Source organism: Pogona vitticeps, chromosome 2 (assembly GCF_051106095.1).
Source record: "Pogona vitticeps strain Pit_001003342236 chromosome 2, PviZW2.1, whole genome shotgun sequence".
NCBI classification, from domain to species: domain Eukaryota; kingdom Metazoa; phylum Chordata; class Lepidosauria; order Squamata; family Agamidae; genus Pogona; species Pogona vitticeps.
The window spans coordinates 160,207,042-160,234,509 of record NC_135784.1 but is presented as its reverse complement, the minus strand read 5'-3'; the positions used below and the strand labels follow the sequence as shown (position 1 = coordinate 160,234,509).

The window sequence follows — 27,468 nt, the reverse complement described above, 5'->3', positions numbered from 1 at the left end:
ACTATCAATGGAAATGCAACATCTTGCCTCCATATTACAAGCTGCAAGAGGTTGTGGCAGAGAAAGGAACAGGCTTAAAATCTGTAATTTTAAGCTGCCCTTAAAATTGCAGATTGGGCTCAGGCTGAGAGCAAGAGTCAGTGATTTGCAATAAATCGTTGGGTCGAGAAAGCCTCCTCCTGCAACGACGACCCTGTAGGGTCGTCCAGCACTGTTACGCCCCCACAGTACTGACAGATTGAGGGCAACGTGTGTAAGGTACTTAGATAGCCCTGCAGGATCCGCCTCTATAAACCTCTCAGATCCCAGGTGAGAATGAGGCTGGTCAGGCTTCCCAGTCCCAAATGGCCGGCACAAGGCATCCCTCGGGTGATATCGCCGTCGGTCCACTTATTACACTCGCAAATTACAACGCGATACTACCTTACCGCGGGACAAAGTGGGATTTACTTTTCAGTAAGCCTGCATAATACTTGCACTGTTAAAATTCTCACACAGGATGAGACCAGGTTAAGAAACAAATCAGCAAGGCCTTTGTGGTGCTGTGTGAGCGAGGGGAACACAAACCTATTGTAAATGCCTATTTTAGCTGCCCCGAGGCAAGCCCCCTGAACCCTACCCTACTCTTCCAATTCATTTCTATGGGCCGCACTCACTTCCGCCTCCGGGGAGTACAGAAAGAAGGGAAGCGGAATGGGAACCGGAAATGAGGCATTTGGGTCCGTTCAACCCGCGCGCCGGGGCTTGAGGCGCGACGCAGGCGCTCTTGGACTTGTTCCCTGGGAGGGGGCGGGGCGCCAGGAAAAGCCATGCTGGCGGGAGACGCCGGCTCGGCGCTCGGCTTCTTTCTGCGCAGGGTCCGTGGCGGGGCGCGTGGCGGGGCGGGTTCTGCCCGCAGGAGGCACTTCGGGCTCCCCGGGGTCCAAAAGCCACCCTGCAAGCGATGTCTGGGGAAGCAGAGGTTCTGCCCGTCGGGAGCCCGCTGCGTGCAGACTGGGGACCGCACGTTTCCCGCGCTGCCCCGCGGAGCGGCCCGGGGGCTTCTCGGGGTGCCCCCCGCCCCCTTCTCCGCCCGGCTGCCTTATGGCACGGCTCCTCCCAGCGGCAGCCCCCCGCCGCCCCGTCCGGGTGGAGAGCCGCGCTGCGGGGTTAGCGAAGCCCTCCTGGAGGTCTGCCGGCGGAGGCACTTCCTCAGGGGCGGAGAGGAAGCCCCGAAGGCCGCCTGGGGCTCTTGCCTGAGGGGCGACCACCGGGGCTTTGGCCCCCTGGGAGTGGACCTGCGGAAGAACTTGGCCGCTCAGTGGTGGGACTCGGTGGTGGTCGCCTTCAGGGAGCAGGTGCTGGGAGTGGAGGCTCCGGTGCTTCGCCCTTCCAGCGCCCTCGGGGAGGCTCTTCGCGTGGTGGCCCCCGGAGCCCTTTGGGGAGCCTGGGAGGAAGGCCGGTGGAGCCCAGAAGAGGCGCGGGCCGCCCTGCCGCGGATGATGGAGGCCTCCGCCGTGCTGCGGGACAGCCTTCTCCACGGTATCTTTCCCACACTTTCCTCCCGGGGAGCCGCCTCCTAGTCCTCATCCGCCACCGGGATTGCTTCGCTCCCGACTTTTGAGGAAGAAACCTGCAGAGTATTCTTGAGGGGTTTTTTTTGTGGGGGGGGGAGAAGGCGGGGGTTGAATATCATGGAAGATGAGGGTGCTTTGTTACATTTAATTGGCCGAGGAAATGCATCTTTTAAACTCAGGAGTGGGCAGAAAGCAGCTTTGGGTCCATTGGATGAGTTGCATTAGATAGGCAAGGGTTTCAGACACCCCCTTATTTAAGCATTATAGGTGAAAACAAAATAAAAGTGAAGAGTTGAAAAAAGACAACAAATCTGGTGGCTTCAGACAAACGTCTGATGAAGTGGACTTGTCCCACGGAAGCTAATGTTTAAAAATATACAAGTTAGTCTTCAAAGTGCCACCACATTTTTGTCCTTTTTTACTCTATTTTGTGTTCACCTGTAAATGTTTGCAGAGACTAACATGGCCACCTTTCCCACAACTGCAGTTATATAAGAAAGGCAGAAAAACTCAAGCATGGATGTACAGCTACTGCTCAAAATTATAGTGCTACAATTTTTTAAAGCTTGGAGGTAACCCAGTATTGATTTCTGTGTGGAAAGAGCAGATCCTTGAGTTAATTTCATTTTTAACTAATTAAGGTATCTGCCCCCTCAACCTTGGTTAGAAATCTATTACTTCCAATCCCAGCGTTCCATCTCTCATCTTTTGATCCTCCTTTTCATTTTCCTCTTCCCCAGTGTTCACTCTGCATAAATACCTGCTTTTACTCATGCACAAATATAGCCTAACAAATAACAGGTAAACTACTTGGTTTCTAGTCAGAGATAAAGGATCTGGCATATGTAATCGAAGAATCTACCAAATTCCCCATGTTCAGGCACTAATGAAAAGAAATTATTAACTAGGCTCACTAGCAGCTAGCTGTGGGAAAACTGATTTTAAAATATCCAGTCTGGCTCCCTAGGGCTGGACCATCCACTCACCTTTCCGCTGCTGCTGTGGGCTCCACACTACCTTCCAATTGCTTCGAGTGCCCGGTCGGTGAGCCTTGTCGTCCTGCCTCCTGCCAGGAGTGGCTAGCCAACCACAAGCTCCAGAGCGATTGGAAGGGAGCGTGGAGCCCGCAGCAGTGACGGAATGGTGAATGGATGGTCCAGTCCCAGGGGGCGGACCCTTGTTATGTCCGCCTATGTGTGGGTATTTCTATACTAATACCCCCATCTCTAGTCACAACTTGCTGCATTGTACATTAGATTAACCCTGAATATGTCCCATAAATGCTGAAATCTAGTTTTCTTTTTTGATAGGTGCCTTAGAGCACTATGTGGAGTGCCTGGAAATGGTAAACAAGAGACTCCCTTTTGGAGTTGCTCAGATAGGAGCGTGTTTCCATCCTGTGGCAGAAACAGAAAAAGAGAATCATGTGAGGTACAGTATTATAGGTGCCACAATTGTTTTTCCATACTTGCGTAACTGTGTGTAATTGTCCCATTTTGGGAAAATAATGTATTGTATTTGCTTGTCTCGTATTAACCTGTTGCCCACTTTTTGTTTAAAGAATAGGTGAAAGGACAGTGGCCTCTCTGGTGTGGTACAGCTCTGGCCGAACTGCAGGACAGTGGCTTGACTATTGGTTACGCCAGCGCCTCCAGTGGTGGAGAAAGGTATTGTTCAGTATGATTACTTTACCTACATTAGTGTTCCTAAATTGCAAATAAGCTGGATTGTCTCTTGCAGAGTGGGCTCAAATCTAGTTGACATTCTTGGGAAGAACATATGTAGGTCATTGCCCTACAGATTAATATTTTAGAGAATAAAATATTTACCATTCCAGCAGTATTTTGGATAGTAGTAATCTGGTTAATTTAAAGTATATGCAGCTAACAAGATCCTCAGTCTAGTCTTGCAAATACCGTATTTTTTGCTCCATAAGACACACTCCCCCCCCCCAAATGTGGAGCGAAGGCAGCAATTTCGTCCCTGCTGGCCCCGTGGGGGGGAGCGTTGCAAGGGTTCGGGTGAGGGGTGGGAGGAGCGTGGCAAGGGTCCTGGAAGGCTCCCTCGGACCCTTGCGACGCTCCCCCACCCCCCACGGGGCCAGCGCCGGCGAAATCGCCAGCTTCCAGGTGGGGGGAGCGTCGCAAGGGTCCTGGAAAGCTCACTCAGACCCTTGAGACGCTCCTCCCACCCCCGCACGGGGCCAGCACCTGCGGAATTGCCTCCAAACACTCCCAGAAGCTGGCGATTTTACCCCCCCTGGCCCCGTGGGGGGGAGCATCGCAAGGGTCCGAGGGAGCCTTCCAGGACCCTTGCCACGCTCCTCCCACCCCCGCACGGGGCCAGGGGGGGTAAAATCGGCAGTTTCTGGGAGTCTCTTGAGGCTTGGGAAGCCTCTGAAGAGTCCCAGAAGGTGGCGATTTCACCCCCTCTGACCCCCGGGTGGGCAGGGTGAGTCTCTAAAAGGTCCTGGAACACACCCTAGGACCCTTTGGAGGCTCACTTGCCCCCCCACTGGGCCGGGGGGGGGTGAAATCGCCAGCTTCTGGCACTCTTCTGAAGCTTCCCAAGCCTCAAGTCCCAGAAGGTGGTGATTTCACCCCCTCTGACACTGGGGGGGGGGGCAGGGTGAGTCTCTAAAGGGTCCAGGACCCTTTAGAAACTCACCCTGCCCCCCCCGGGGGTCAGAGGAGGCAAAATTGCCACCTTCTGGGACTCTTTTGAGGCTTGGGAAGCTTCAGAAGAGTCCCAGAAGCTGGCGATTTCCCCCCTCTCTGACCTCTGGGGGGGCAGGGTGAGCCTCCAAAGGGTCCTAGGGTGTGTTCCATAAGATGGACCTCTCCAGAAGGCTCACCAATTTTTAGGAGAAGAAAACAACTTTTTTTTTCCTGTTTTCTTCTCATAAAAATTTGGTGCGTCTTGTGGAGAGGTGCATCTTACGGAGCGAAAAATATGGTAGGTTCTGGGACAGTGGCCAATTAAAAACTATATTCAGTTAACCAAAATCAGTATGCCTGAAGAGATTTGGTGGAGGGAGTGCTCTTATCAAAGCAGCAGGAGAAGACCAGCACTGCTGCTTGTGAACAAATCTTTAGTAAAAATTCCAGTAACTTATTTTTGGAAAGGTGGACGTGGGAGCATAAGGAGAAGTATGCAACGGGCATTTATTATTGTCTCTGATACTATAAAAGAAACATATAGCCACCCTAACAATCAGGCATTGATGGCCTTATTCATCATGCATTTTTCCAATCTTCTTTTATGGTCTGCCAACTTGGTGGCTATCACTGCATGATGTGGTAGCAAATTTCGTAGCTTTAATAACTATGCATTTGGTGATGGGACACCTTAACATCATGTCTTATTTTGGCCATGAGATGCAGTAAACACTGTAGCAGGCCTGTATCTAGTCAAACATTTCTTGGTGAATGAGTATGCAATTACTTTTGAAATAAAGAGCCACTTCCCAACTATGCAGATAATAAATACTAATTGAAATACATCTAGTCAAAACATGTACACTAAGATATACCTTAATCTGCATATTCATAAATTCCTTATACTGTATTGTTTTTCTTAGTTTGCAGCAAGTCCTTCCAGCTTCAGCAGCAATGATTATCAAGATGAAGAAGGAAGAAGAGGAAGCAATCTGTATTACAGTTTTCCTTGGGGAACAGAATTAATAGAAACTCTGAGGCACCTGGGAGATAAGGAACTGTTGCAAATGTACCCAGGAAGAGAACCAGTACTACACGTGAGTTTTGCTAGAATGGCTTGACTAAATGCTCAAGCAGGTGAACCAGGTAGGATTAAAAACCTTACCAGAGGAGAAGGCACACAAAGTGTCATAATTGAAAGGGAACAAAATGAGGCTCTTTCAAAAGCAGATTATATAATGGCCCTCAAATAGTTACAGAATGTTTTCCTGTTGTTGTTCCTTTGCTTGAAGTAAAAACAGTTCCTGTGGACAAAGCCCCTTAAGACCATCTTAGCCCAGTGGTGACAAGAGGGAGGGCAAGGAGCACTTGGAGTGCCCAGATTGCATATGGAGACCCTTCCACCTGTGCTTCTTTATGTATACACTCCAGCTCTTCTAGAACACATTTGAATATGAATCCCTCCATTTTTCCTGCTGTGAACCCTTTTAAGGGAGTCAGCATATAAAAGGGCTGAGAATAACCATTTCTTTCTATAGAAGGCAAACTCAGTTTCCTGGACCTAGGACAAATGTCTTGTAATTTGGTTGGAGTTGTTTTGTCAGGATTCAGCTGAGGGTTGCCTTTCTGTTCATGTGGAGTGATTCATGGGAATGAGGGTATTTTCTTTTGATTATTTTTAGTTTGGTTGCGTGGTCTGTTTGTTATTTATTTCATTCATTTATATACTGCCCCATTAGTGCAATGCACTATTCTGGAGCCTTTTGGCACAGTGGTTAAACTGCTGTACTGCAGCCAAATCTGTGCTCACGACCTGGAGTTCAATCCCAGGTAGCTGGCTCAAGGTGGACTCAGCCTTCCATCCTTCCGAGGGGGGTGGGGAAAAATGTGTAGCCCGTATAATTAATTTGTAAACCGCCCAGAGAGTGCTTTAAGTGCTATGGGGTGGTAGAGAAGCAGCATGCTTTGCTTTTGCTTTGGGGGGTTAACAACATAATGATTTTTTTTAAATGAAAAAAGTTACAATATTAACCAAAGAGTAAACAAAACTAACAAAATTAAAATGAACCAGAAATAGTGCATTGTATACCTGCTAGGTTGGCAGGAGCTGGGACAAGCCGCGGTTGTGTGGATTCGAACCACTGACCTTTTGATGGACAGCTCAGTGGCTCAGCATTTTAACTTGCAGCAGCACCCGTGTCCTTAAAATAAAATAAACAAATAAATGTCACCCTAGTTTTACTAATTCAGTACAGTATTTTTTTAATATTGGCTTTGGTTTTCAAAATGTCAGTACTGCCTATCCAGCATAGTCCTCTGAGCTTGCCTACACTGTGATGCTGAAATGGCAATATAGACATTATTTTCAGGGAAGAGCTCCTGACTGCTCATTTTGATCTTTCTCCAATAGGCTCGAGATGGGCGGAAGAATGTTGTCCCTCATGTGCTGTCTGTGAGTGGCAATCTGGACAACGGAGTGCTAGCATATCTTTTTGATGGCATGCAGTTGGCTGAAAATGCTTTAACCAGAAAGAAGGTCATGCAGAGAAAAGTGAGTTTCTTCTTAATTTATTGCATTATGAATCCCACAAAGAGGCTGAAAAATTCATGTACTCGGCAGGTGATAACACAGAGGGCTGCAAGCCTATATGAAGCTGAAAATTCCATTGCGATTCAGAAATGCATGAGTCATGTGCTGAATTGTTAAGAGGGCATTGAATACTCTGTAAAATGGTGTACAGTGGTGCCTCGCTTAACGGGCGCCCCGTTTAACGATGAAATCGCATACCAATGAACTTTTTGTGATCGCTTTTGCGATCGCATTGCGATGTTTTAAATGGGGAAAAATTGCTTTGCTATGATCGGTACCCTGTTTCGCTTACCGATCATCGCAAAGCGATGATTTTTTAACAGCTGATCAGTTGTTCCAAAATGGCCACTGGGTAAAAAAAATGGCCGCCCGCTGTTTTCTGGGACAGATTCCTCACTTACCAGGCAGCGAAAATGGCCACCGTATGGAGGATTTTCGCTTAAAGGTGAGTCTGAAGCCCATAGGAACGCATTGAAGGGGTTTCAATGCATTCCTATGGGCTTTTTGATATCGCATAGCAACGAAATCGCTTTGCAGCGATTTTTGCTGCACCGATTATCGTTGCTATGCACGGCACCACTATATTCTCTTCTGTCCAAGATAGTTTTGACACCATTGTCTTGTTGGCTTCAATGCTGCATATCTGTCACTTCAGAAATAGGTTTTGGATTTTCAGACTTCATGGACTACAGACCCCAGAAGTCAGCAGGAATTTACCCAGCCAGATTTCAGTTCTTAAGCCCTGCCTACTCATTATTGAGAAGATAACGGTCTTGCATGTAACCTAACACCAGGTTTTAGTGAGAGGAGGGAGCTTTCACAAAGTAAAGTGACTGTCTAACCTATTATCAAAGTCGTTTATACTGGACATAAGGCATGCCTGTGCCCCCTCCTCCTGTTTATTTGCTTCTGGTTGTTTTATTTGCTCTCTTTCTGTCTGTCTCTCCTCCCCCCTGTACATTCTGTAACTTTAGAGCAGAGTACACTTGTAATTCTCTGCTTCTGACAGCATGGTGGATTTCAATCTCCCAGCATGGTTGAGACTGTAATTTCTTTTCCTTTCTGTGCTTCTGATTGTAACTGAAGTTCCACAACGGTAAGTGAAGAGGCTTTTCTTTTCTACTTAAGCTACTTGCAGATTTCATTTTTATGTACAAAGCGTTATTTATTATGAGAAAAAATTGTTGGGTGAAATCTGGGAATTCTAGCTATTCTCCTTCACATTTCCCCTGTGCTGCAGCTGTCTGTCTGCTAACTAAAAGGAAATTAACCAAAAATTCTTCCCAGTACCCCATTTCCTCTGACTTCTCCACAGGATGAAAATGGCTGCTAGAGTTTGAATTCATTATCATTTCAAGAACTTGAAAACACCTGTCAGGACTTTCATTTCTTGTATAAAGTCTCCAGAAATCTGGTTGGGGAAGTTCTTGCAAACTTCCAGGAGCTGTAGTCCATGAATTCCATGCCTACTCAGAAATATAAATTGCTTTGCCTGTTGTCAGTAGATTAGGCCCCATGGATAGCAGGATTCTCATCCATGGTAGGTTTCTGATGCCTTACATTCTTCCCTCCAAATTTGTCCCAGATGGTTAGGGGACCCTGAAACAATGGGCGAGGAGACAAAATGGGAGAGTGCAATTGGCAAAGATCGTAATCCCACCATTTTCCAATTTGCAGGACTTTTCCCAGCAGAGAAGCAGTCAGCAAATGCTGCTGACAGAAAAGAAGTTGGATCCAAACCAGTGCTTTACAATGTTACTGGAAGTTTTTGCAAATGCTTTTTAAAAATATTGTGTGTTTATGTTGAATTCCAGGTTCTTAAGCTTCACCCATCTTTGACCCCAGTCAAAGTAGCTTTGGATGTGTCAAGAGGCCCAACCACAGAGTTGAGGCAGGTGAGCTATGGACCTGAGAGTTTTTATTCCTACTCTTTCTGCAGCTATTTGAATGGAATTCATCACACCTTCCGTTCGTTTGGATCAAATGGTATATCTAATCTTTTTGTCCTAACCATGATAAAACACAAAAGCTGTAGTCATGTTGCAAGTGTTCATTTGATGCTAATAAGGTATAATCTAGTTTTAAACATTACCTGTACTCTGATCTAAGGAACTGACTTGAATGCAAACAAAGGGTTCCTCTATAGTTTGGAGTAATAAAAATCTTGCATGCAGCGTAGCACTGGCTATAAGAGTGAAGGAGGCTTTTAGAACCTAAAGGAATTCCCTCCTTTTCCCACTAATCAATTAGCAAAGTCCTTTTTACTGGATTTGAGGCAAGCCCCTGCCCCTTCCTTTTTGTTTGCTTCCAGTTATTTGCTTGTCCTCTTTCTTCTTCCTTGACCATCTCCAAGAGTAGACATGCTTCTCTGTTCCTGACCTCAAGACCTTGCAGTCACCAGGATCTCTCCCTCTTTTAAATGGCTGAGAGATCCAATCCCTTTTTATCCTTTCTTACTCTGATTGTAACTGAAGATCAGCTATAAGTAAATACGGTTGTTGTGGGTTTTTCGGGCTCTTTGGACGTGTTCTGAAGGTTGTTCTTCCTAACATTTCGCCAGTCTCTGTGGCTGGCATCTTCAGAGGACAGAGGACAACACGTTAGGAAGAACAACCTTCAGAACACGGCCAAAGAGCCCGAAAAACCCACAACAACCATTAGATCCCGGCCATGAAAGCCTTCATGAATGTAAATAAATGTTTTTTTCTTTTCTATTTAAACTACTATATTTGTACTGCAGCTGTGTTTATATTTTTTATGCTGTCTTAATTATAAAAAGAGACTTGCCAAGCTTCCACAGCATAGATACCTCTTTCAACAGGGATATAGCCGGGATAGAGCAGAAAATTATGGGACCCATTTGGCCATCTTTGTGCTTGGCATTGATCTATGCTTTTATCTTCTGTAGTCAGAACAGCACAGGAAGAATCTTTACTTTTACACACTGAGGAGTTCCTGTCAGCTTATTAAGCAAGTAGGGCAAGGGAGATCCCCTGACTGAATTGACACATGCCTGTGCCCTTTCCAAAAGGTGGCAGACATAAGGTCCTCACATTACAAGATGGAGAGAAGTGGGGTGCTTGGATCAAGCATCTTGCCCAAGAACACATTGGGCTATGTGAGGATTCTGCTGTCTAACCTCAGTACATTTCATGAGAATTTTGAATCGCCATAATAGCTCCTGTACCTATCTGAACTGCAATCACAAAATTTACAAACAGCAGATACAATAACATAAACTCAAGCTTTGGTTCTGTTTCATTTTAGTATAGCTTATACCATTATCTGGAAAGTGCTGCAATTAACTTCTGGTGTACATTTTAAATTGATTTATGATCACATTATGTACACCTCTCACTTCACAATTTCAGATTAATAAATTATGCTGTTTATATACTGCCCCTTTGTGCTTGAAGCTCTCTTCGGGTGGTTTACAATTTAATTATACAGCCTACACACAGCTTCACCAGTGATAATAAAGTCTTCCCCATTCCATACCCAGCAGTTTGCAAAAGCTTCTCCAGGGCAAAAAGTAGCACTAGAGCACCTCGGAAAATGAAACAGGATGCTTTAAATCAATTTAAATGAATTATTTCCAGCACCCCGATTTGATTTGCACCAGTGCAAAGTTACAAAGTAGGATTTTGCCCACTGTTTTTGAAGGCTTTCTTCTAGTCTGGATTTTATTTTATTCTATTGTGGATTCTAACTGGATAGTATCGGCTGCTGCTAAGTGAAGTGTTATATTCAGTACCTCATTAGTGTGGCAATAAGTGTGATGCAAAAATAATGAATTTGTTTTCCCATTTCATGCTTCAAACAATTGACAGTGTTTTCCCTCAAAGGTATGCCAAGGATTGTTCAAGGAGTTACTTGAAAATGGGGTTTCTGTTTGGCCTGGATATCTTGAAACTACACAGTTGACTTTGGAGCAGCTGTATCTAAAGTAAGGAGGGGGGGAATGTGGTACATTCATCTAGCAACTGAGTCTTGGGAGCTGCCATTTGCTAAAAAATGTAACTTTGTCAAGGGGAAGAGCACTTTTTCACCAAATTAACCGTAACATAATCAAAATAATTGAGGATAGCATTTGACTTGTTCAAGTCTGTGTTGATTAGATGATTTCTTTAAGTAGATTGGTACCCAGGCTCTTTTGCCTTCTGGAAAACAATCAGGACAGCTTTTGGAATAACTAATAATCCATGCTAATAACAGCATGAACGAATGAGGTTTTTTTAACTCCAAATCATTTATGACTGCAGTGTTAATCTGTAGAGTCATCCTGTTTTGCTGTTCTCATCTGGGGACGCAGTAGATATACTGTAATAATATTTTGACAATGCATATTTTAAAATCTGTGGTCTTGTCCTTGAGAAATCGTAGGAGTAATATGTTGGTGACCCAAAGGAAGAGCAAAGGGTAGCACACGATGTTCAGGAAAAGGGAGGAATGGCTCCATGCAGTTTGCTACTTATCTTCTTGTATTGTGGGTATGTAGCAGATAACAGCTCTGTATTACTAGGAATTATTCCAGTATGAAGGATTGAGTGAACTACTATTGGGTTAAATTGTGATACCTAAAAAATACATGAGGTTGTCAAATCCCCTCTTTTTTCCCTCTCAGGCAAAGTGTTTATAGTTAATATTTGCAGGTTAGGAGGAAAAATTTACAGAAGAAACAGGAACTGATCTGCCTTTACAGGGCAACACTTCTACAGTCAACCCTCGACTTCCGAACGTCCCTAGATATGGACTTTTCCATTTGCTCCCTGCAAAAAGGCAGGGAGAAAGGGCTGGAAATTCAAATTTCCCGCCCTTTCTCCCTGTCTTTTTGGCTTCAGAGCTCTCAAAGAGCTTCCTCTGATGTGGGGGGAGCCCTTTGAGACCTCTGAAGCCAAAAAGTCAGGGAGAAAGGGTGGGAAATTGGAATTTCCAGCCCTTCCCCTCTGCTTTCTTTGCCTTTTGAAATGCTGGAACGGATTAATTCTGTTCCCATGCATTTTAAATGGAAATGGTACTTCGACTTACGAACTTTTCGACGTACAGTACGAAGTCATTCCAATATGGATTAAGTTCGTAAGTCGAGGTACCACTGTAGTTAGTTGGGCATTTCCTGCAAGTATACTAATATAAATACTTGGTGGTACTGCTGCATTTGCCAGAGCAAAACCTCCATGCACTTCTTTCTCTCTTTTATAGGTATGATGAGATGAGCATTCTTTTCACTATCCTGGTCAGTGATGCCACACTGGAGAATGGTGTAGTCCAGCTGAGAAGCAGGGACACCACAATGAAGGAAATGATGCATATATCAAGATTAAAGGACTTTTTAACAAAGTACATTTCAGCAGCTAAAGATGTATGAGCAACATTAAAAGACAATTTTGTATCTTCCTTTCTGAGTGGCTCTTCTCCATCTTTTACAGTGAAAGCCATGAAACTCCATTTCTGATATGTTGCTGAGTTTTCTAGGAAGTTCTTTATTTCAGCCCGAGAGAGGGAAGGAGTGGAGCATCTGAGACAGAGCCCTGAAAATTCAAAGACACAGATTTATGTTTTGCATAATGTTATATTGCCGTATTTTTATAAGAACAGGAGTTATGCTGGTCTTCAGAATCTGCCACTTTGAAGCTATCCACAGGACAGAGGAATCATATTCTATCACAGCTTTTTAGAATATTTAGTTGGAAGAGTGCATTCTTGCTCAATGGGTTTTTTTATGGTTCTTTTTTTCAACAGATAAGCTAGGGATAGAGGAACCAGTGAGCTGTGTAGGGTGAGACTGCAATCAGCTGAAGCTGCAGTTAGCCATAATAAACCTTTCTCCCTTTTAAATGCAAATGACATCTTCAAACTTTTAACATATGCTAATTTAAATACCCTGAGGCCCATGTACAGAATCAATGAAGATGAAAAAATATATCAGGAAATGGAGTAAATTTCCTGTTTATTGTCTTGGTTCCTACATGTGAACCTTACATGATTTCAATCAAAATTATCAGCTTGGAGGCAGGATTTGAGGTGGAAATACTAATGAGTATTTTGTATATGGAAAAGACCAAAATCTTTTCTTGACTGTATTGTATTATTTTGAAAGCCTAATAATATAAACACAACCCATGTTTTCTTACTAAACACAAACACCTACCAACAATTATATGCTTTTATGCATACATGTTATAAAATATCAGTCATCTATACAATATAAATGTTTATGATATTCAAACCACCGTAACTGGAATCCAAACCACATTGATTCAAATATATATACAGCATGAAACATGGGTTTTGTTTATATAGTCTTTTAGTGCACCGTGTTTCTTTCTGTTTTTTTGGGTCGTATTGTTTTCAGACTATTTAATGTGATACTAGAATTTGTGCTGACTAGTAATTGTCATATGAAGGATGATGTACCTATTGATATATCAACATAATGAAATTAGGTCACCATTAAAGCAGTTGGTGCAAGAAAAATCTTAACTCTTGAGAGATTGCTAAAGATCAGAGGAAGCATAAATTGCCTTCCCTGACATTACAGCCACCCAGGACCGGGCCATTTGTGTTGTCTTCCTACACAAGCATGCTTGGATTTGTCACCCATCGTGTTGTACAGCATTAGAAGCTGGCTTTAAAGATACTACCTAGGAGGTGACCCCCCGCAATGGAATCCTATGGTACCAAAGATTGCCCTCTCGGGAGGCTTAAGCTAGTGTAGACTCTCCCCACCCTCCACAAGGAGATAGGGAGGAGTCTGGACAACAGTGGAGCTTTCCAGCACGACTGCCCTCTTCGTTAGGTGGCTGAGAGTGGGACAGTCTGCAGTTTGGCGAGGGTGACTGAGATGCCAGAGGGTCGGGTTCTCAGTCACCCTAGTCTGAGGAGTCCCTCAAACAAACATGGAACCTATACCAGCTGAAAAGCTGGCCTTACAAATTCTCTCCTACTGGAGGCAGGGCAAGGGTGGGGATCATTTCTGCCAAAAACATACATGAACTGTCAGGAGATACATAGCTGTAATATGGCAAAAGAACAGTTTGGTTGAGATGGTTTGCCGCAAAGGTTATGTTGCAGGGAGAAAAGGTAGCAAGTAAGTCTTAAGATCGGATGACACAACAGCTAACCGTGGCTTGTATCTGAACAGAAATAACCAATTCTTGATGCATCTCTCTTCAAACTATGCGATTACTGTTCACAACAAAAACAAGAACACGAAGTTCGGAGTCCATACAGTCATAGCCTGAAATCCTGTTATGTAACTTACAGCTGCAGAAGTGTGAGAAGGTACATGACAGGGAGACAATTTTTGGTAATTAAAAGCTTCCTACTTCAGTCCCCTTTCATTGATTGGGAGTTGCAGGACAGAAGGAAGAAGTTTTTATTGAAAATTGACTTTTCTGGAAGATGTTACTAGATTTTTGGTAAAGATTTCTCCCTTTTGACCCCACCACTTCCAAGCCATGTAAAAGGTTGCATGGGAGTCAGAAAAGTAGTGGGACAGAAATAAGAAATTTTAAATTGACAAAAATATTTTTCCCTGTGAGCGTGACATCATCACTGTTTTGCAGCCATAACTTACACAATAGGATTTTTAGTTATAAAGTGGCATGAACATAACAGACACAACTAGATGATAAGACGGAAATCTCTGCCATATAAATCCAGGGGAAAGTCTTGTACCTCTTTTATCTTCTATTTAAGATTTCTGCGTAGGTCACTCTAGTGTCTTCAGTGAGCATTTCTAGAGTTAATTAGAAATGGATATTGTGATAAAGACATGGGAATTCATTATATAAAAATAACTTGAATCATAATAATTGATCTGTATCATTTCAAAAGTGTTACAGTGTTATACACCTTTCATGCAACAAGGTAGCAATGGTAGTTTGTTACCAACAGGTTCCTCTGTTTCGTTGTTTTGAATAAGCCTCATCACTCTTGTTTCACCCAAATCTTTGAGACGCTGGAGTGGAATGTATTTCCCAGCGCCAGTTGTGGGAAGCTGCTTGTCAGTTTTGCTACTTGTCACGTCTATACTTTATTATATAACAGAATAAAACTATGACAATAATCCTATTGGTGATTTATGCGTGTGCAGGAGAAATCCTGTCAGGGCAGCAGATTACTGCTCGTTAATGAGGTGCTGGTTGCATTTATGGGATTATGCAATCAGCAGCTTGTTAATGAGTAGCAATTTGCCAGTGTGAGGTAGACTTTCTTCACGCAAGAGTACATCAACAATAGGATTCTGGCCTATGAAATCTTATGTACTATTTCACTTAGCTTTTAAAATCTAAAATAAGTGTTAGTATGGCTGAAAAAAAATAATGTTAGTGTGTGATTCACCACCTATGTATGGTCACAAGTTGCGTTTATAAATATTACTTCCATCACATATTTCTCAAAAGATGAGAAATTACAAAATACGCTACAATTTCCCAGTATCTTGTGGTCAGTTCTGTTGTTGTGTATAGAGTAGAATGCTTAGTGAGGTAGCACTTTGATGTACTGACGCTATGATTCCATTTCTGAACACCTTCAGTTTTAATGGTGTGTGATTGTTTTAAAGGCACATACAGTATATCTGAATATGTCACAAAATGTGCATTTTAATGAATGCCCTTATGTGACAATAGTGCCATGCTGGGTGGCATCTGGACCATTTGCTTGTGCCACATCGTTTGCAATTTAGCTACTGCTATGTCTGTCATAGAATGATAATTATATCCTGTCAAGTTGCTTCTGACTTAATGGAGATCCTTTCCAGAGTCTTTGTGGCATAGAGTACTCAGAGGTGGTTTATTATCCTCTTCTTCTGGGGGCGTACCCTAGAACTATGTAGGTCACCCAAGTCCACCCCTTCTCTTACAAGAAACCTGCAGGAAATGGACCTCCTTACCTCTGGCTCTGCGGCCAGGTACTCAATTCATAACTGTCTTTAAACCAGGGCATTAATAATATTAAAGGCCCACTGAAAGCAAAAAGGGTATTCAACAAGAAAAACAAAAGATAAAAAAAGAAGTTGCACTTTAAAGACTAACTGCTATATTTTAATGTATATTTTCGTGGAACATCATCCGCTTCTTCTGTTCCACAAAAGCTTAAATTAAAATATCAGGGGAGGCCTTTCTCTCAGTCCCACTACCTTCACAGGTGCGTTTGGTGGGGACACGGGAGAGGGCCTTCTCTGTTGCTGGTCCCAGACTTCGGAACTCCCTCCCACAGGAGGCCAGGCTGGCCCCACTATTGCTGTCCCTCCTCAAGCAGGCAAAGACCTTTCTCTTCAGGCAAGGTTTCCCTCAGTGACTTGGCTGTCTGAGTGAGGTTTTTAAATAGATTATTGTATCACTGCTGTGAATGTGTTTTAGTGTTGCTTATGTTTTGCAGTACAGTATGTTATTTGTTTGATCCTTAGTATTTGTATATTCACACTTGTTAGCTTTAATATTGTCTTTTGATGATGGAAGCCAGCTTGGGTCCTTTTAATGAGAAATGCGGGGTAAAATATTTTAAATCAATAAATAAAATATAGCAGTTAGTTTTTAAAGTGCCACAATGTCTTTATATATATATATTCACAGAGAGAGTATGGTATACAATATATATATATATATATTGCATTTTGTCTGCAAAGCTTCAAGGGAAATGGTGAATAAGGCATTTTGGTGTTTGTTCTCCATGTTATTTTACTGCTTTCACATCAAGATGATCCACAAGATGAGGCCACTGTTTGCAATTGAGGAGATTTATGTCCCTATTTGGGAACTTGCAAGTGATAACAGCAATCAAATTCTAGTATGAATTTGACTCTTGCATCACTGGATAGTGGCACAGCCGAGAGAGGATTTGTTGTATTAGATTTGTTCTTAGAAGAGTATAACATACATTTGTATTCAGCCTGGTTTTGATCAGTTTCCCAAACAGAAGATTTTACCCTTTCTGCTGTCTTCCACCTTGACCTTAATTCTCACATCACAATAATTAGTTGCTTCCTCTTCTCCATATGCTGTGCAGAAGATAAGGAAATTGAGTGAGAAGATGCGTTAAAAAAGCATTTCTGGCTTGCAAAACAACCGTACCCCTCCATGGTGTGTAAACTTATGTATTTGTAAGTAAACCCCTTTCAAGTTCTGTTGTTTCTGTAGGTTTTGCCGTGTCCTGTATATATGACAAACAGGTTGGACACCTTGCTTTGGAAGCCATGGTCAGAAATGGATCAGGAGTAAAGTAGCTGAAAATGGCCCTAAGGCTCAACAAAAGTGAAGGTAGATTTAGGTCACACGGAGTAGAGAATACTCCCCACCTCCTCAGCTTAGACTGGTTTTATATTCAGCTTCTTACACTTCTTTTGTTTATTCCTCAGTAAGGACAGGAGGAAAGTCTTAAGTTCGACTATGGCATGTTGAAATGAGTAGTAGTTACAGGCCCTTAGTTCTTTGGGCACATAGTACTTCACAAATGAATGTCCCTAGTCTGCTTCCTTTTTCACTGTTTTTTTGCCATCTCTACAAGTGTAATACCCCTCCACCTCTATTGTGCTGCTGTAGTTTTTCTTCAAAGTGCACACATCTGCCCTGAGACTTTGGTATGGACAGGATTAAAACACATCTCTGGGAAATCCAGTTCTTGAGGCTCATGTTCCTAGAGGAAGAGTCGAGCATCTCCAGTGTTTCAGGTGACTTTGGCCTACAACTCCCAGAAGCTTTAGTAGCATAGGCAGTGATGAGAAAGTATGGGATGTGTAGACCAAAAGTATCTGGAGGTCCCCAATGGCCCACTCTTTCCTCACACACCATAAGCACCTTGTCTTACTGCAAAATAGGATTTCAATCTTCTGTAAAAACTATCTGTGTTTATTCAGCGTAAGTTTTTGTGGATTGCAGCTCACTGGGCAAAAGTAGTTACTCCTTAAGGTGACACAAGACCCTATTTTTTGTTCTAAATATTTTTAATTTTAAATGTTACAGCAGCCCCATGCTATTCTGATCATTATTGAAAGAAAACAGAACTACAGAGTATCTTTTTCCTGTTTATTGACCTAGCTTCCACAGAGAATCAAGTACTTTGCAAACACAAAATGTTAGTTTGTTCTCTTGAAATAATTTCTATCAAGAGGGGATTTAATTACTTTCTACCACACTATTTCAGCAATGGTGCGATTTATTTATTTTTAAATGTTAAATTCTCGGTGTTCTACAAAAGGCAAAAGGAAACTGCCTGGCAACTCCTGGAACTTCTTTATTTTCAAAAGAAGGCCTGCAGAGACCACTGGTTTCTACACTTTCCCCTTCAAACGCTCAGAAATATCCCCACATAACGTATTATTCAATAATATTTGGATATGCAAAAAGTAAATTGCTCGGACTTTACCAGCATCATCATAAATTCCACAGTTTCCTGGACTTGGATAATTAGCTGATACATAACTAGTGGGCTTGCTGGCTGACTTCCCTTTTCCTGTAAAAAGAAACCAAATATCAATGATGTTTTAACAAATACGACACCAGTGAGCACCTTTTCTGTTGTCTGCTAGAGCCTCCCCTCCTTGGCTTTTTCTCTACTGTCTTGGGAAAGGGCCTGCATTCTCTTGTATACCTGAAACTACACAAACCAGAGGAAGGAGGGCTTTATCAAGGAAGTCTGGATGACTTAGAAGTGATCTAGTGCCCTCTGACTCCAACGTCTATCATCTCTGGCCACTGTCCATACTGGCTGAGGAGAGATTTAAATTCCAGTGAGATTTGGAAGGTGGCAGGGTCGCCACATCTGGTTTAGATGTTATACTGGAGGTGGCATAGGTGTTGGAATGGTCAACTCTTCTTCAGATGGGAAGGTCATGTTGCTTAATGACAGATGACAACGCAGCTCCAGAATACTCATGATCACTTTATCTTGGTAGCAAAATTCAAGATGCATTTTTTAAAGGTAACACAGTCCTAATCATATTCCTCTCTGGTCAACATAACAGCTGCCTGCATAGGCTATAACCATTCAAAAAAGAGTTTGCTCACATGTTAGGGGAAAACACATTTTGCTTTCTAGGTTTCCTAGGGCACAGAATGGTTTTGAGAAAAGAGACCAGCAGAGCTGTATTTGAGAAGACAACATAGACTCATGTTAGGAGACACCTTTAAGGTGGACACATTTCTTTATGTATTTATTATGTCATATCATACTGTATATCATGTCTCGCGAACTTCTTTTGATACACAGCTCTCTTTTTGAGATGTAAAGAGTGCTGTTCTGCATGGAGTGTGTGAGATATGGTACATACTTCTGTTTGCAGATAGGGTACAAACACTGGAGTGAGCATGACTGCAAATACCAGAATTATTTATAGTGATACTTATGCTGTAAACATCCTGACACTGGGCGATGTGATAAGAATCTTTTACATGTTCCTGAAGCTACTGAAGATGACAATATTCAGTCTCTCTACGGTCACGCCAAAGCAATATGCATCTTTTAGTCATCTAGGTGTTATGCAATATCTAAAATCCTGTTGCTTAGTGTAGTATATTGTGCCAAAGGAGGCTCATTGAATCAATTAGGATTTGGTGCATTCCATTGATTGAAATAGGCCTGCTCTAACTGCAACATAATATGCTCATCAGTGAGTTAGAATAGGCCCCTTTGAATCAATGGAACATATGAAGGAGTTGACTCACGGAATCTCCATTGATTCAATGGATCTACTCTAATGCAATTTACTAGACTAAGTATGACGATTTTGACCTACATACCTCTTTGTTATTTTGCTGCAACAGACTCACACACTTACCCCTGCCATACTTACTTGCTTTACACCAAGGAAGGATTAGCAAGGGAAACGTTATGACAACCATGAGTAGCAGCAGCAACAGAAGCAAAGGAGCAACAATTAATGCTACCAGTCTGTTCTTGTCTTCTGTGGATGCTGGGAGGGAAGCTATGGACACAAATGTTAAGGTAAACATGGTTAAATTTCCTGTCCAGTGTAATATTTGGAAGTAAAATGAATTAATAATGCCTTGGATCTAGCTTGTTCTTCAGTGGGGTGTGAGACAAAAGGCGAGAGGGATACCCCACTCGCTGGAGAGCTGTTCCCTCCCCCACAATGAGGATAAGGAGGCAAGACCCCGGACAGCACCAGAGCCTACAGCAGAAGCTCAGCAAGGGACAGAAATAGAGGAGCTGACTGAAGAGATGCAGAAAGTAAGGATGAGAGAGGTTCAGGAGGAAAAGGCGGGAAAGGAGAAGAAAAAGAGGGTGGAATTTGAGGCAGGAAGGGGGGGAGGTAAAAAGGAAAGAGAGTCAGTTGGGGAATTGATGTGGATGGAGGATCCCTGGACAGGATTACGGGAGAGACTGAGAGTGCCTACGGAGGAGGCGGATTACAAAAGGAGAAGAGAGATCCATCCCTAGACCCTCTCATTGGGGAGAAGCCGAGGCTAGAGAGTGGAGGAAGAGATTAAGAGAAGAGAAAGAGAGATCGCAATGACGAGACCATCCCCTCGCTGGAAGGTTCAACGGGGCAGACCGTGAGAGACTGGTTTGCCACCGAATTACCAGGACCATGGGATAATAGTTATGGCAACCCATTCCTGTTTGATGATTGGAAGTCCATTCCAGATCCATTGGCAGAAGGAGAAAAGACTCACAATCATGTTACAGACACTTGCTTATTGTTAAATGCACCAATAAATCTTTCACCTGTTTTGAAGCAACAAAAATCTGCTGATTTCTTTGAACTGAATGTGGAGCCAAAAGCCGAACCCTTACATGGGGGTGTTGGAATTCACCCATTTTCATCTCCATTTGCAGCCCCTGAGGAGCAAAGTTTGGTGGAGACAAAGGGGGATTCAGAGGGAAGGGGGAAACAGCAAATCCACATTTAATGAGCAAAATTCTGTTCTGTTAATGGAAGGGAAAGTAGGATCAAAACCCACAATGTCCACAGATAAAGTCCATAAGGGTATAATGAGGATCTGCTCTGATAACAACCCATATTTTGCTTGAAAATTTTGAAGGCCTACCCCTACCGACTGGGAAGCTACCTCTTTGGATGACTGTAGTTGCAATAATTTTTGTGTGTGTCTGACTGGTAACAACTTTAAACACTTTTTCTGCTGGATAGCTCTTCTTCAGCTTTGGAAATGCATCTAGCAAATGTAGGCTCTGGCCTGACCTAGCCGCAGCCACAAGGAAGTAGCCGCACACAATCACCAGGAACTCCAAATGTCCGATTTTAAAGAGGAGGTCCCACAATGTCTTGAGATTACCCCAGGGGATAATACACTTACCTTTTAGGGTAAAGTTGAAACCAGAACTGTATTTGGCTTTGAATGTATTATTAAATAGGTACTGAGCTTTGCATTTATATTCACCAAGTTCACTTCTGGAGCTGATGGTTAATTTAAACACAATATTTTCCTTCGCCTTTTTCTTGATTGCCTTGCCTTTGACATTGCATCTTTCAAAGAACAAAGTGTAGTTGATTGGCAGACAATTGGCTGTTAAGTTGCATTCCAGTGTCACATTCGCACCTATTGTGGTTTCTGAGGAAGGGCTGTAGATGAGAACACCTACAGGTTCTGAGCAAGGAACTGCATTCCTGGACACATCTGCAACAACAATTTTAAAAAAACCCACTAATAGCAGAAATCACTTTCAAACCTCTACATGCAGTGGAGCTGAATGTGAAACAAGAAAATAATACCGTATGCTCTAATCCTCAACAGGAAATTGATGATTCTCCTAAGGTTGTCGAACAACAACTTCCATCATTCAGACTAGCATTGATAGGAGCGGCAGAGCCCCAAAACGTTTGAGGGAGGACAGAGATTCCCCAGCCCTTCCCTATGTGCTAGTGCTGACAGATACTGAGTCTTTCAACATGACACAAATAAGGATCCTACTTCTATAGGGCCTATGTCCTCAGTCACGATTGTATTCTTATTTGCACAAGCTTTGCCATAAAGAGCTTGTGAACAGATGTTAGGCTCCAAGTCAGTATCTTTTCATCAGAGATGAAGCCTCTAAAATTGTGAGCAGGAATTAATAAAGGTAAAGGTTCCCCTTGACATTTAGTCCAGTTGTGTCCAACTCTAGGGGCAGTGCTCATCCCCATTTCCAAGCCATAGAACCAGCATTTGTCTATAGAAAGTTTCCATGGTCATGTGGCCAGCACGACTAGACACTTCCCACCGTGTTGGTACCTATTTATCTACTCGCATTTACATGCTTTCGAACTGCTAGGTTGGCAGGAGCTGGGGACAAGCGACGGGAGCTCACTCCGTCGCATGGATTCGATCTTACAATGTATGGATTCTGACCTTGCAGCATAGAGGCTTCTGCGGTTTAACCAACAGCGCCACCACGTCCCTCAGTCCCCACTTAGGCAAACCATTATCTGGCATCACAAATGTGTAAAATAGCACTATTCTCTGGGATCTGCTCTCTTTTCAGAGGGTTTACTCTGTTTGCCCAGTTCCTGACAACCTTCAATGCATTTTATGGCCCACTTTTCTTTTGTGCAGTCCATTTGTATGGCACATGCAAACACTGGCCCTAGCACATGAACAGCATGCCACAAAGCATGCTTAAAAGTTCATTTCCTAAGGAGAAGGTTTTTAAATATTTTCATAAAGTATATCCAGGTATGGATGCGTACACCTACATGAGTACCCAGCTCACGGGGGGGGGAGAGCGGGGGGCAGCGGCAGTGTGTAACCTGTATAATTAAATTGTTAACTGCCCAGAGATTGCTTTAAGTACTTTGGGGAGGTATACAAGCTTTCTCTCTCTTTTTGAACATATCAGTTCTCACTTTCTTTGCTGGAAAATATACAGTTTTAATGCAAAGCTGAAACATCTGCCCTATTTGTGGGTAAAAGTAAAAATTTCCTCTTGACAATTAAGTCCTGTTGCATCCGACTCTAGGGGGCCGGTGCTCATCCTTGTTTGTAAGCCAAAGACCCAGCATTTGTCCATAGACCGTTTCTGTGGTCATGTGAGCAGTGCGACTAGACATGGAAAGCTGTTATCTTGCCACCAAGGTGGTTCCTATTAATCTACTTGCAATTTTTAAATGCTTTCGAACTGCTAGGTTGGCAGGAGCTGGGACAAGCCGCGGGAGCTCACCCTGTTGTGCGGATTAAAACTACCAACCTTTCAATTGAGAGCCCAGCGGCTCAGCGGTTTAACCCACATGTTTAACCCTCACGTCCCATTTGTATCCAGGGTTAAATTTGTGCTGAACTCTACATTTTTATTGGCCCAACTCACCGATGGAGTGGATAGTAAACACAGCTTTTTCTTTGCTCTTTTTCTGGATTATATCATACAGCATTTTACTTTCATTTTAAAATAATGTCTAGTTCATTGGCTGACAACAGGCCTGCATCTTTCACCTCAGTGTCACATTCTAGCCTAGGGTGGCTTCTGATGTAGAATATAAACGGAGGTTTTCAAGTTGACCCTCAGCCTCTGATCAGGAGCTGCCCTTCGCACGAAGAGCATACATTTTGAAATAAATCTCATTTCAATTCTCAGATTCTTGAGAATATTTCAGGCATTGGGAAAAAAAGGGCACGACTAGCCCATTCACTACTCACCTTCAGCACTAAAATTTTGTGAATAAATTGTGGAACAACTCAGGGGGAACAAGTTTTTTTTAAACCAGTACCAGGGATAAAATCACAACTAGGATTAGAACGAAATTACTAATACTACTACAAATCAGCAGCTCCATGAAAAATAATGCATTGATAATCTGGTCTTCTACAATTGTCCTCAGAATATTTTAGAACAAAGGTCACATAATACACAAGTATAATCATATATTACACACACACTTCACTTGACCTTAGCCAAAAGGCCAAGAAGTGATTGTATTATATATTAGAATTATTGTACTAGCGCCTTTATCTCACATATCTTCAAAATCCTATTAGATTTAGTAGCTGTCACTAAGAAGTTACTTGATGGAATGCCACAGCAAACAATAGTAATCATGAACTAAAAAGCTTTTATAGGCTAACACTCCCTGTTGGATCTGTTGTCTTTATTGGGGAACACACTGAATTCAGATTGGCACCATTCTTAACCACATTAAGCACAGTTTCTGCAGGCCTGCTTTTGAATTATTCAGAGCCCTAAACATTAATCCAGCAAATATTGGCTCCAGCCCTGTTCCTGTTAGTTTCATTTTCTCTACATCTCAAACAATATTTTAGAACACTCTAAACAGATGGTGTTATACTTTCTGCCCAGATTTGTGCTTATTTCTCATCAAAACAAAAACTGCAGCTATCTATGTTAGCATACACTACAACGAAGGTACCGTATTTACTACAAATGATTAAGCAAGTCATATACTCCAGTATAAATAAATATAAGGTAAATTCCAATAAAACGTACCATCAACATCACCATCATCATCGCTGTCATTGTCATCACCATTGCTATTTCCCTTCTGTAGACCTAAACAAACTGAAGGAGGAAAGTAAGATTAATTGAAAAGAAAAATTTGGGAGATTTGTCCCATCAAAAACAAGAGAAATCCTTACACGATGCTAACAGGAGAAACACGATTCTCAGCCACTTCGGCATCTTAAAGAAGAATGGAGAAATTAACTTTTATTAAAAAAAAAAAAAACCAAACCCTGCAGTTCTTCAGTTGCCAAATGTCATGCAATAAATGTGAGAAGTTGATCTACTGAAAAGTTGCATCAGTTTCTGAAAAAAATCTCTCTGACATTTATCTGCTTTCAAAATTCCATCCACAATATCCTGATGATAACAAAGTTATCATTTAGTACTTGAAATGTGAGCTCCCTGTCATCTTAAAAGCCTTGACTTCGAAAACGGCAGCCTTCTACTACCAGACAACCCCATCACATGTCTTACAGCCCTTGACAGCGTCATCTGCTAGCTTATTTTTGCCTTCTAAAAGAGGAAGTTGGCTTGAAACTGAAAAAAAAAAAAGAATTGCCAGCAGGAAAGGGAAGGTGGGATGTCTGTACTGGAAAAGGAAAGAGAAGCGCAGCAAAGGCAGAAGTGGTGGGTCTTCCTCTTCCAACAGACAGCCCCACTATGGGGTAGTCAAGTGGATAGATTGCTGGTCAGTTCAGTTTATTGTTAAAGTCCCTAAACCAACCACACAGCAAAAACAAACCTCTAAAAATTTCCAAAATTCCAAATACTTCATACAAACCTTTAACATTAAAAGACAATTTAAAATCTCATATCTAATTATTGTAGAATTTCCGAGACCCGAGTATCATCATGCAGAATCTGGCTACCTGGTAACTGATATTGGGGTCTGTATCAGAAAGATGATGATCAAGTCTGCTTTTTACTGAGCAAACAGGACTTTTTTTTTTTCAATCAGTGAGGTTGGGCAATTGAAGAGCATGTGCTCTGTAGACTCAGCCTCCCTTAAGAGACACGTACAACAAAGCCTTTTGTATGTTGGTCATACATGTACAGCAGGTCTCTGCACTGAGGCAGTAGAGCAGGAGCTGGTTGTGGAGGTGTTTGATTCCTGTACCTATCATGTAAACAACCGGTGTGGTGAATGGGAAGTCAGGGTGTGGCTGGAGAGAGCAAGGTACCAAGTAGGATCAGCAGGTCCAGCCCCAACTCTGCCCTCAAATCAACTCAGAGTTGAGAACTAGAACAAAGCTTTGTGTTGGTGCCCAGCAAAATGAAGTCATGTACTCAAAAGCTACATCTACACATGCAGCCTCACGTCTTCTAGTACCAGGAAACCCAGGAAGACTATGTATGTGTCTATTTACCAAGCCTCCATTCATAGCATCTCAAACCATTGCCAAGCATTCCTTCCCCAAAGGGCCTCCATGTTGGTGTCACAGCTCAGGGACGGTTGCATAGGGGAGGATTTTGCTTCATGCCAGTCGCATGTTTTGGTGATATCTCTTAAGTTGCAGTTTGGATTCATCAATCCATGTGGAATAGGACTGTTTTCTTGCCTTGTCGTGAGGCCACCCACTTGGTTATCCAGAAATGAAGACAACAATCTCAGTGTCAGCTGTTGAACTCTAACAGAGAGAAAGTTGATGGTGACAATCCTCTCTGACACTGAACAGACATGATATTGCTGGGATTTCAGATGTAATGATGGATTCAATATATTAGGTTTTCTCATTTCTTTCAGCAGCAGCTGTCACTCCCATGTACATCTACAGAGAGAGAGAGAGAGAGAGAATTTACATACAATGCGGAAACTGCCACATTGTGGAATATTTGGAATATGCCATGACAACAGTAACAACCAAACCTGGCATTCTCTGTAAATCCCATGATCACTATAAAAGCTAACAATTTGACCAACAATTTAATTCACAAGAACACAATAGATTACATCTCACCTGTCTTAACGTTAGGAACAGCTAACTAATTTGCTCATTTCTATTAATACGAATGAATGAATTTTAAAACTAAGATAATGCACTTAGCTCATGCTCAGAGCAACCAATTCTGCCGCATGAGCATGAGGTGTGGCTTGCAGTTTTGCTGCAATATCCGTATTTCTTCAGAAGAATCAGAAGTAACTATTTGGGCCAATAGCAAGGATTTCTTTATTTCTTCTTCTGGGAGTTGTGTTTGTGTGACTCAGTGTCAATGGGCAACTTGTTACTTCAAAATAAAAGCACTGACACAGGATTGCGCAAGGCAAACTTCTTGTTTCTGTGCGACTGACATTTACGTAACTATTGGCTTGACTTTTTGATGTGCCGACAAACTAGGAGACTACCCGGTGTGGTAGAGTGAATTGGGTGATGGACTAGGACTCGGGAGACCTGGATGCAAGTTCTGGCTCTGCCAAGGAAACTCACTGGAGGAGCGGAACTGGCAAAGCCACTCCTGAAATAACTCACTTCCCTTGAAAACCCTATTAGGGTTGCTATAAATTGGTTCCAATCCGAGGGCACACAAGAGCAAGAACAAACTATGACAAAATCCCATCTGTGGTGCTGCCTCTATAGACAGGATAGGGAATGTCTGACTTCCACTAAATCCTCTGTGTAATAAAGTTAAGCTGATGTTTGACTTTGCATTCCTATCTATTTACATGTCATGCTACAGTTGACAAAACAGTTTAAGCGGCAACTGAAATAACATTCAAAGGTGCCAAGTTTCCTATCTTTCTTTGATCATCAGACTAATCGAAAGAACATCAGAGGACCTGTTTTGAAAAAGAAAAAAGAAAAAACCCAGAGGAAGTACTTTGAATTTTAAGAATTATCTCTCATATCATTCTCGCAGGTGAGTGCTTGAATACTCCGCTGTCTATATGGCTTAGTTTCAGCTCTAAATGCAGTCGTTACATCATACAATCTGTTGGATACATTGGGATCTTTTGTGTCCATGTACAGACAGATACATCCTGTTCTAAAGTTTATTTTAAGATTTACACCTCCTTTTTTCACATTTGAAAATGGATTTGCTAAAATCACACGTTAACCTTCTGTCTCTGTTGAGAAGTATTGCCTTGGTCGCTAATAGGAGGCATGGTCAGACTCCTCTCCTTTTCTATAACTACAGACATTTGCAACACAGATCATTGCTTTTCTTCCGCCAGTTTGAAACTTACTCCAATGAAACTGGAACCAATAAATCCTTCTCAATTCTATTGGCCTTGGGTTTTAGTTTGTTTGTTTTG

General features: G+C 42.5%; 2 protein-coding genes across 7 annotated transcripts; one reads left to right on the top strand and one right to left on the bottom strand.

The window, feature by feature from the left end:
* Window positions 1-809: 809 nt before the first annotated feature.
* On the top strand, window positions 810-13,277 carry POLG2 (DNA polymerase gamma 2, accessory subunit). The gene is made up of 8 exons (XM_020782439.3): window positions 810-1,521; window positions 2,867-2,987; window positions 3,118-3,223; window positions 5,137-5,310; window positions 6,624-6,764; window positions 8,618-8,698; window positions 10,649-10,749; window positions 12,003-13,277. Exons 1-8 carry the CDS (start codon window positions 810-812, stop codon window positions 12,166-12,168), a joined length of 1,602 nt encoding a protein of 533 aa, XP_020638098.3. The 3' UTR covers window positions 12,169-13,277.
* On the bottom strand, window positions 12,115-25,689 carry MILR1 (mast cell immunoglobulin like receptor 1). Of its 6 annotated transcripts, none has more exons than XM_078384575.1 (8): window positions 25,583-25,689; window positions 24,201-24,272; window positions 21,083-21,403; window positions 19,582-19,728; window positions 18,171-18,257; window positions 16,735-16,806; window positions 14,481-14,541; window positions 12,115-12,331 (listed from the first exon to the last, which is right to left on the bottom strand). In XM_078384575.1, exons 1-7 carry the CDS (start codon window positions 25,620-25,622, stop codon window positions 14,486-14,488), a joined length of 795 nt encoding a protein of 264 aa, XP_078240701.1. In that variant the 5' UTR covers window positions 25,623-25,689; the 3' UTR covers window positions 12,115-12,331; window positions 14,481-14,485. The 6 variants fall into 6 exon arrangements, 5 of the variants coding, with proteins under 5 accessions (XP_078240701.1, XP_078240700.1, XP_078240702.1 ...); XM_078384574.1 differs by lacking the exon at window positions 25,583-25,689 and adding an exon at window positions 24,350-24,696; XM_078384576.1 differs by lacking the exon at window positions 25,583-25,689 and adding an exon at window positions 24,350-24,696 and having other exon boundaries at window positions 19,597-19,728.
* Window positions 25,690-27,468: the final 1,779 nt, after the last annotated feature.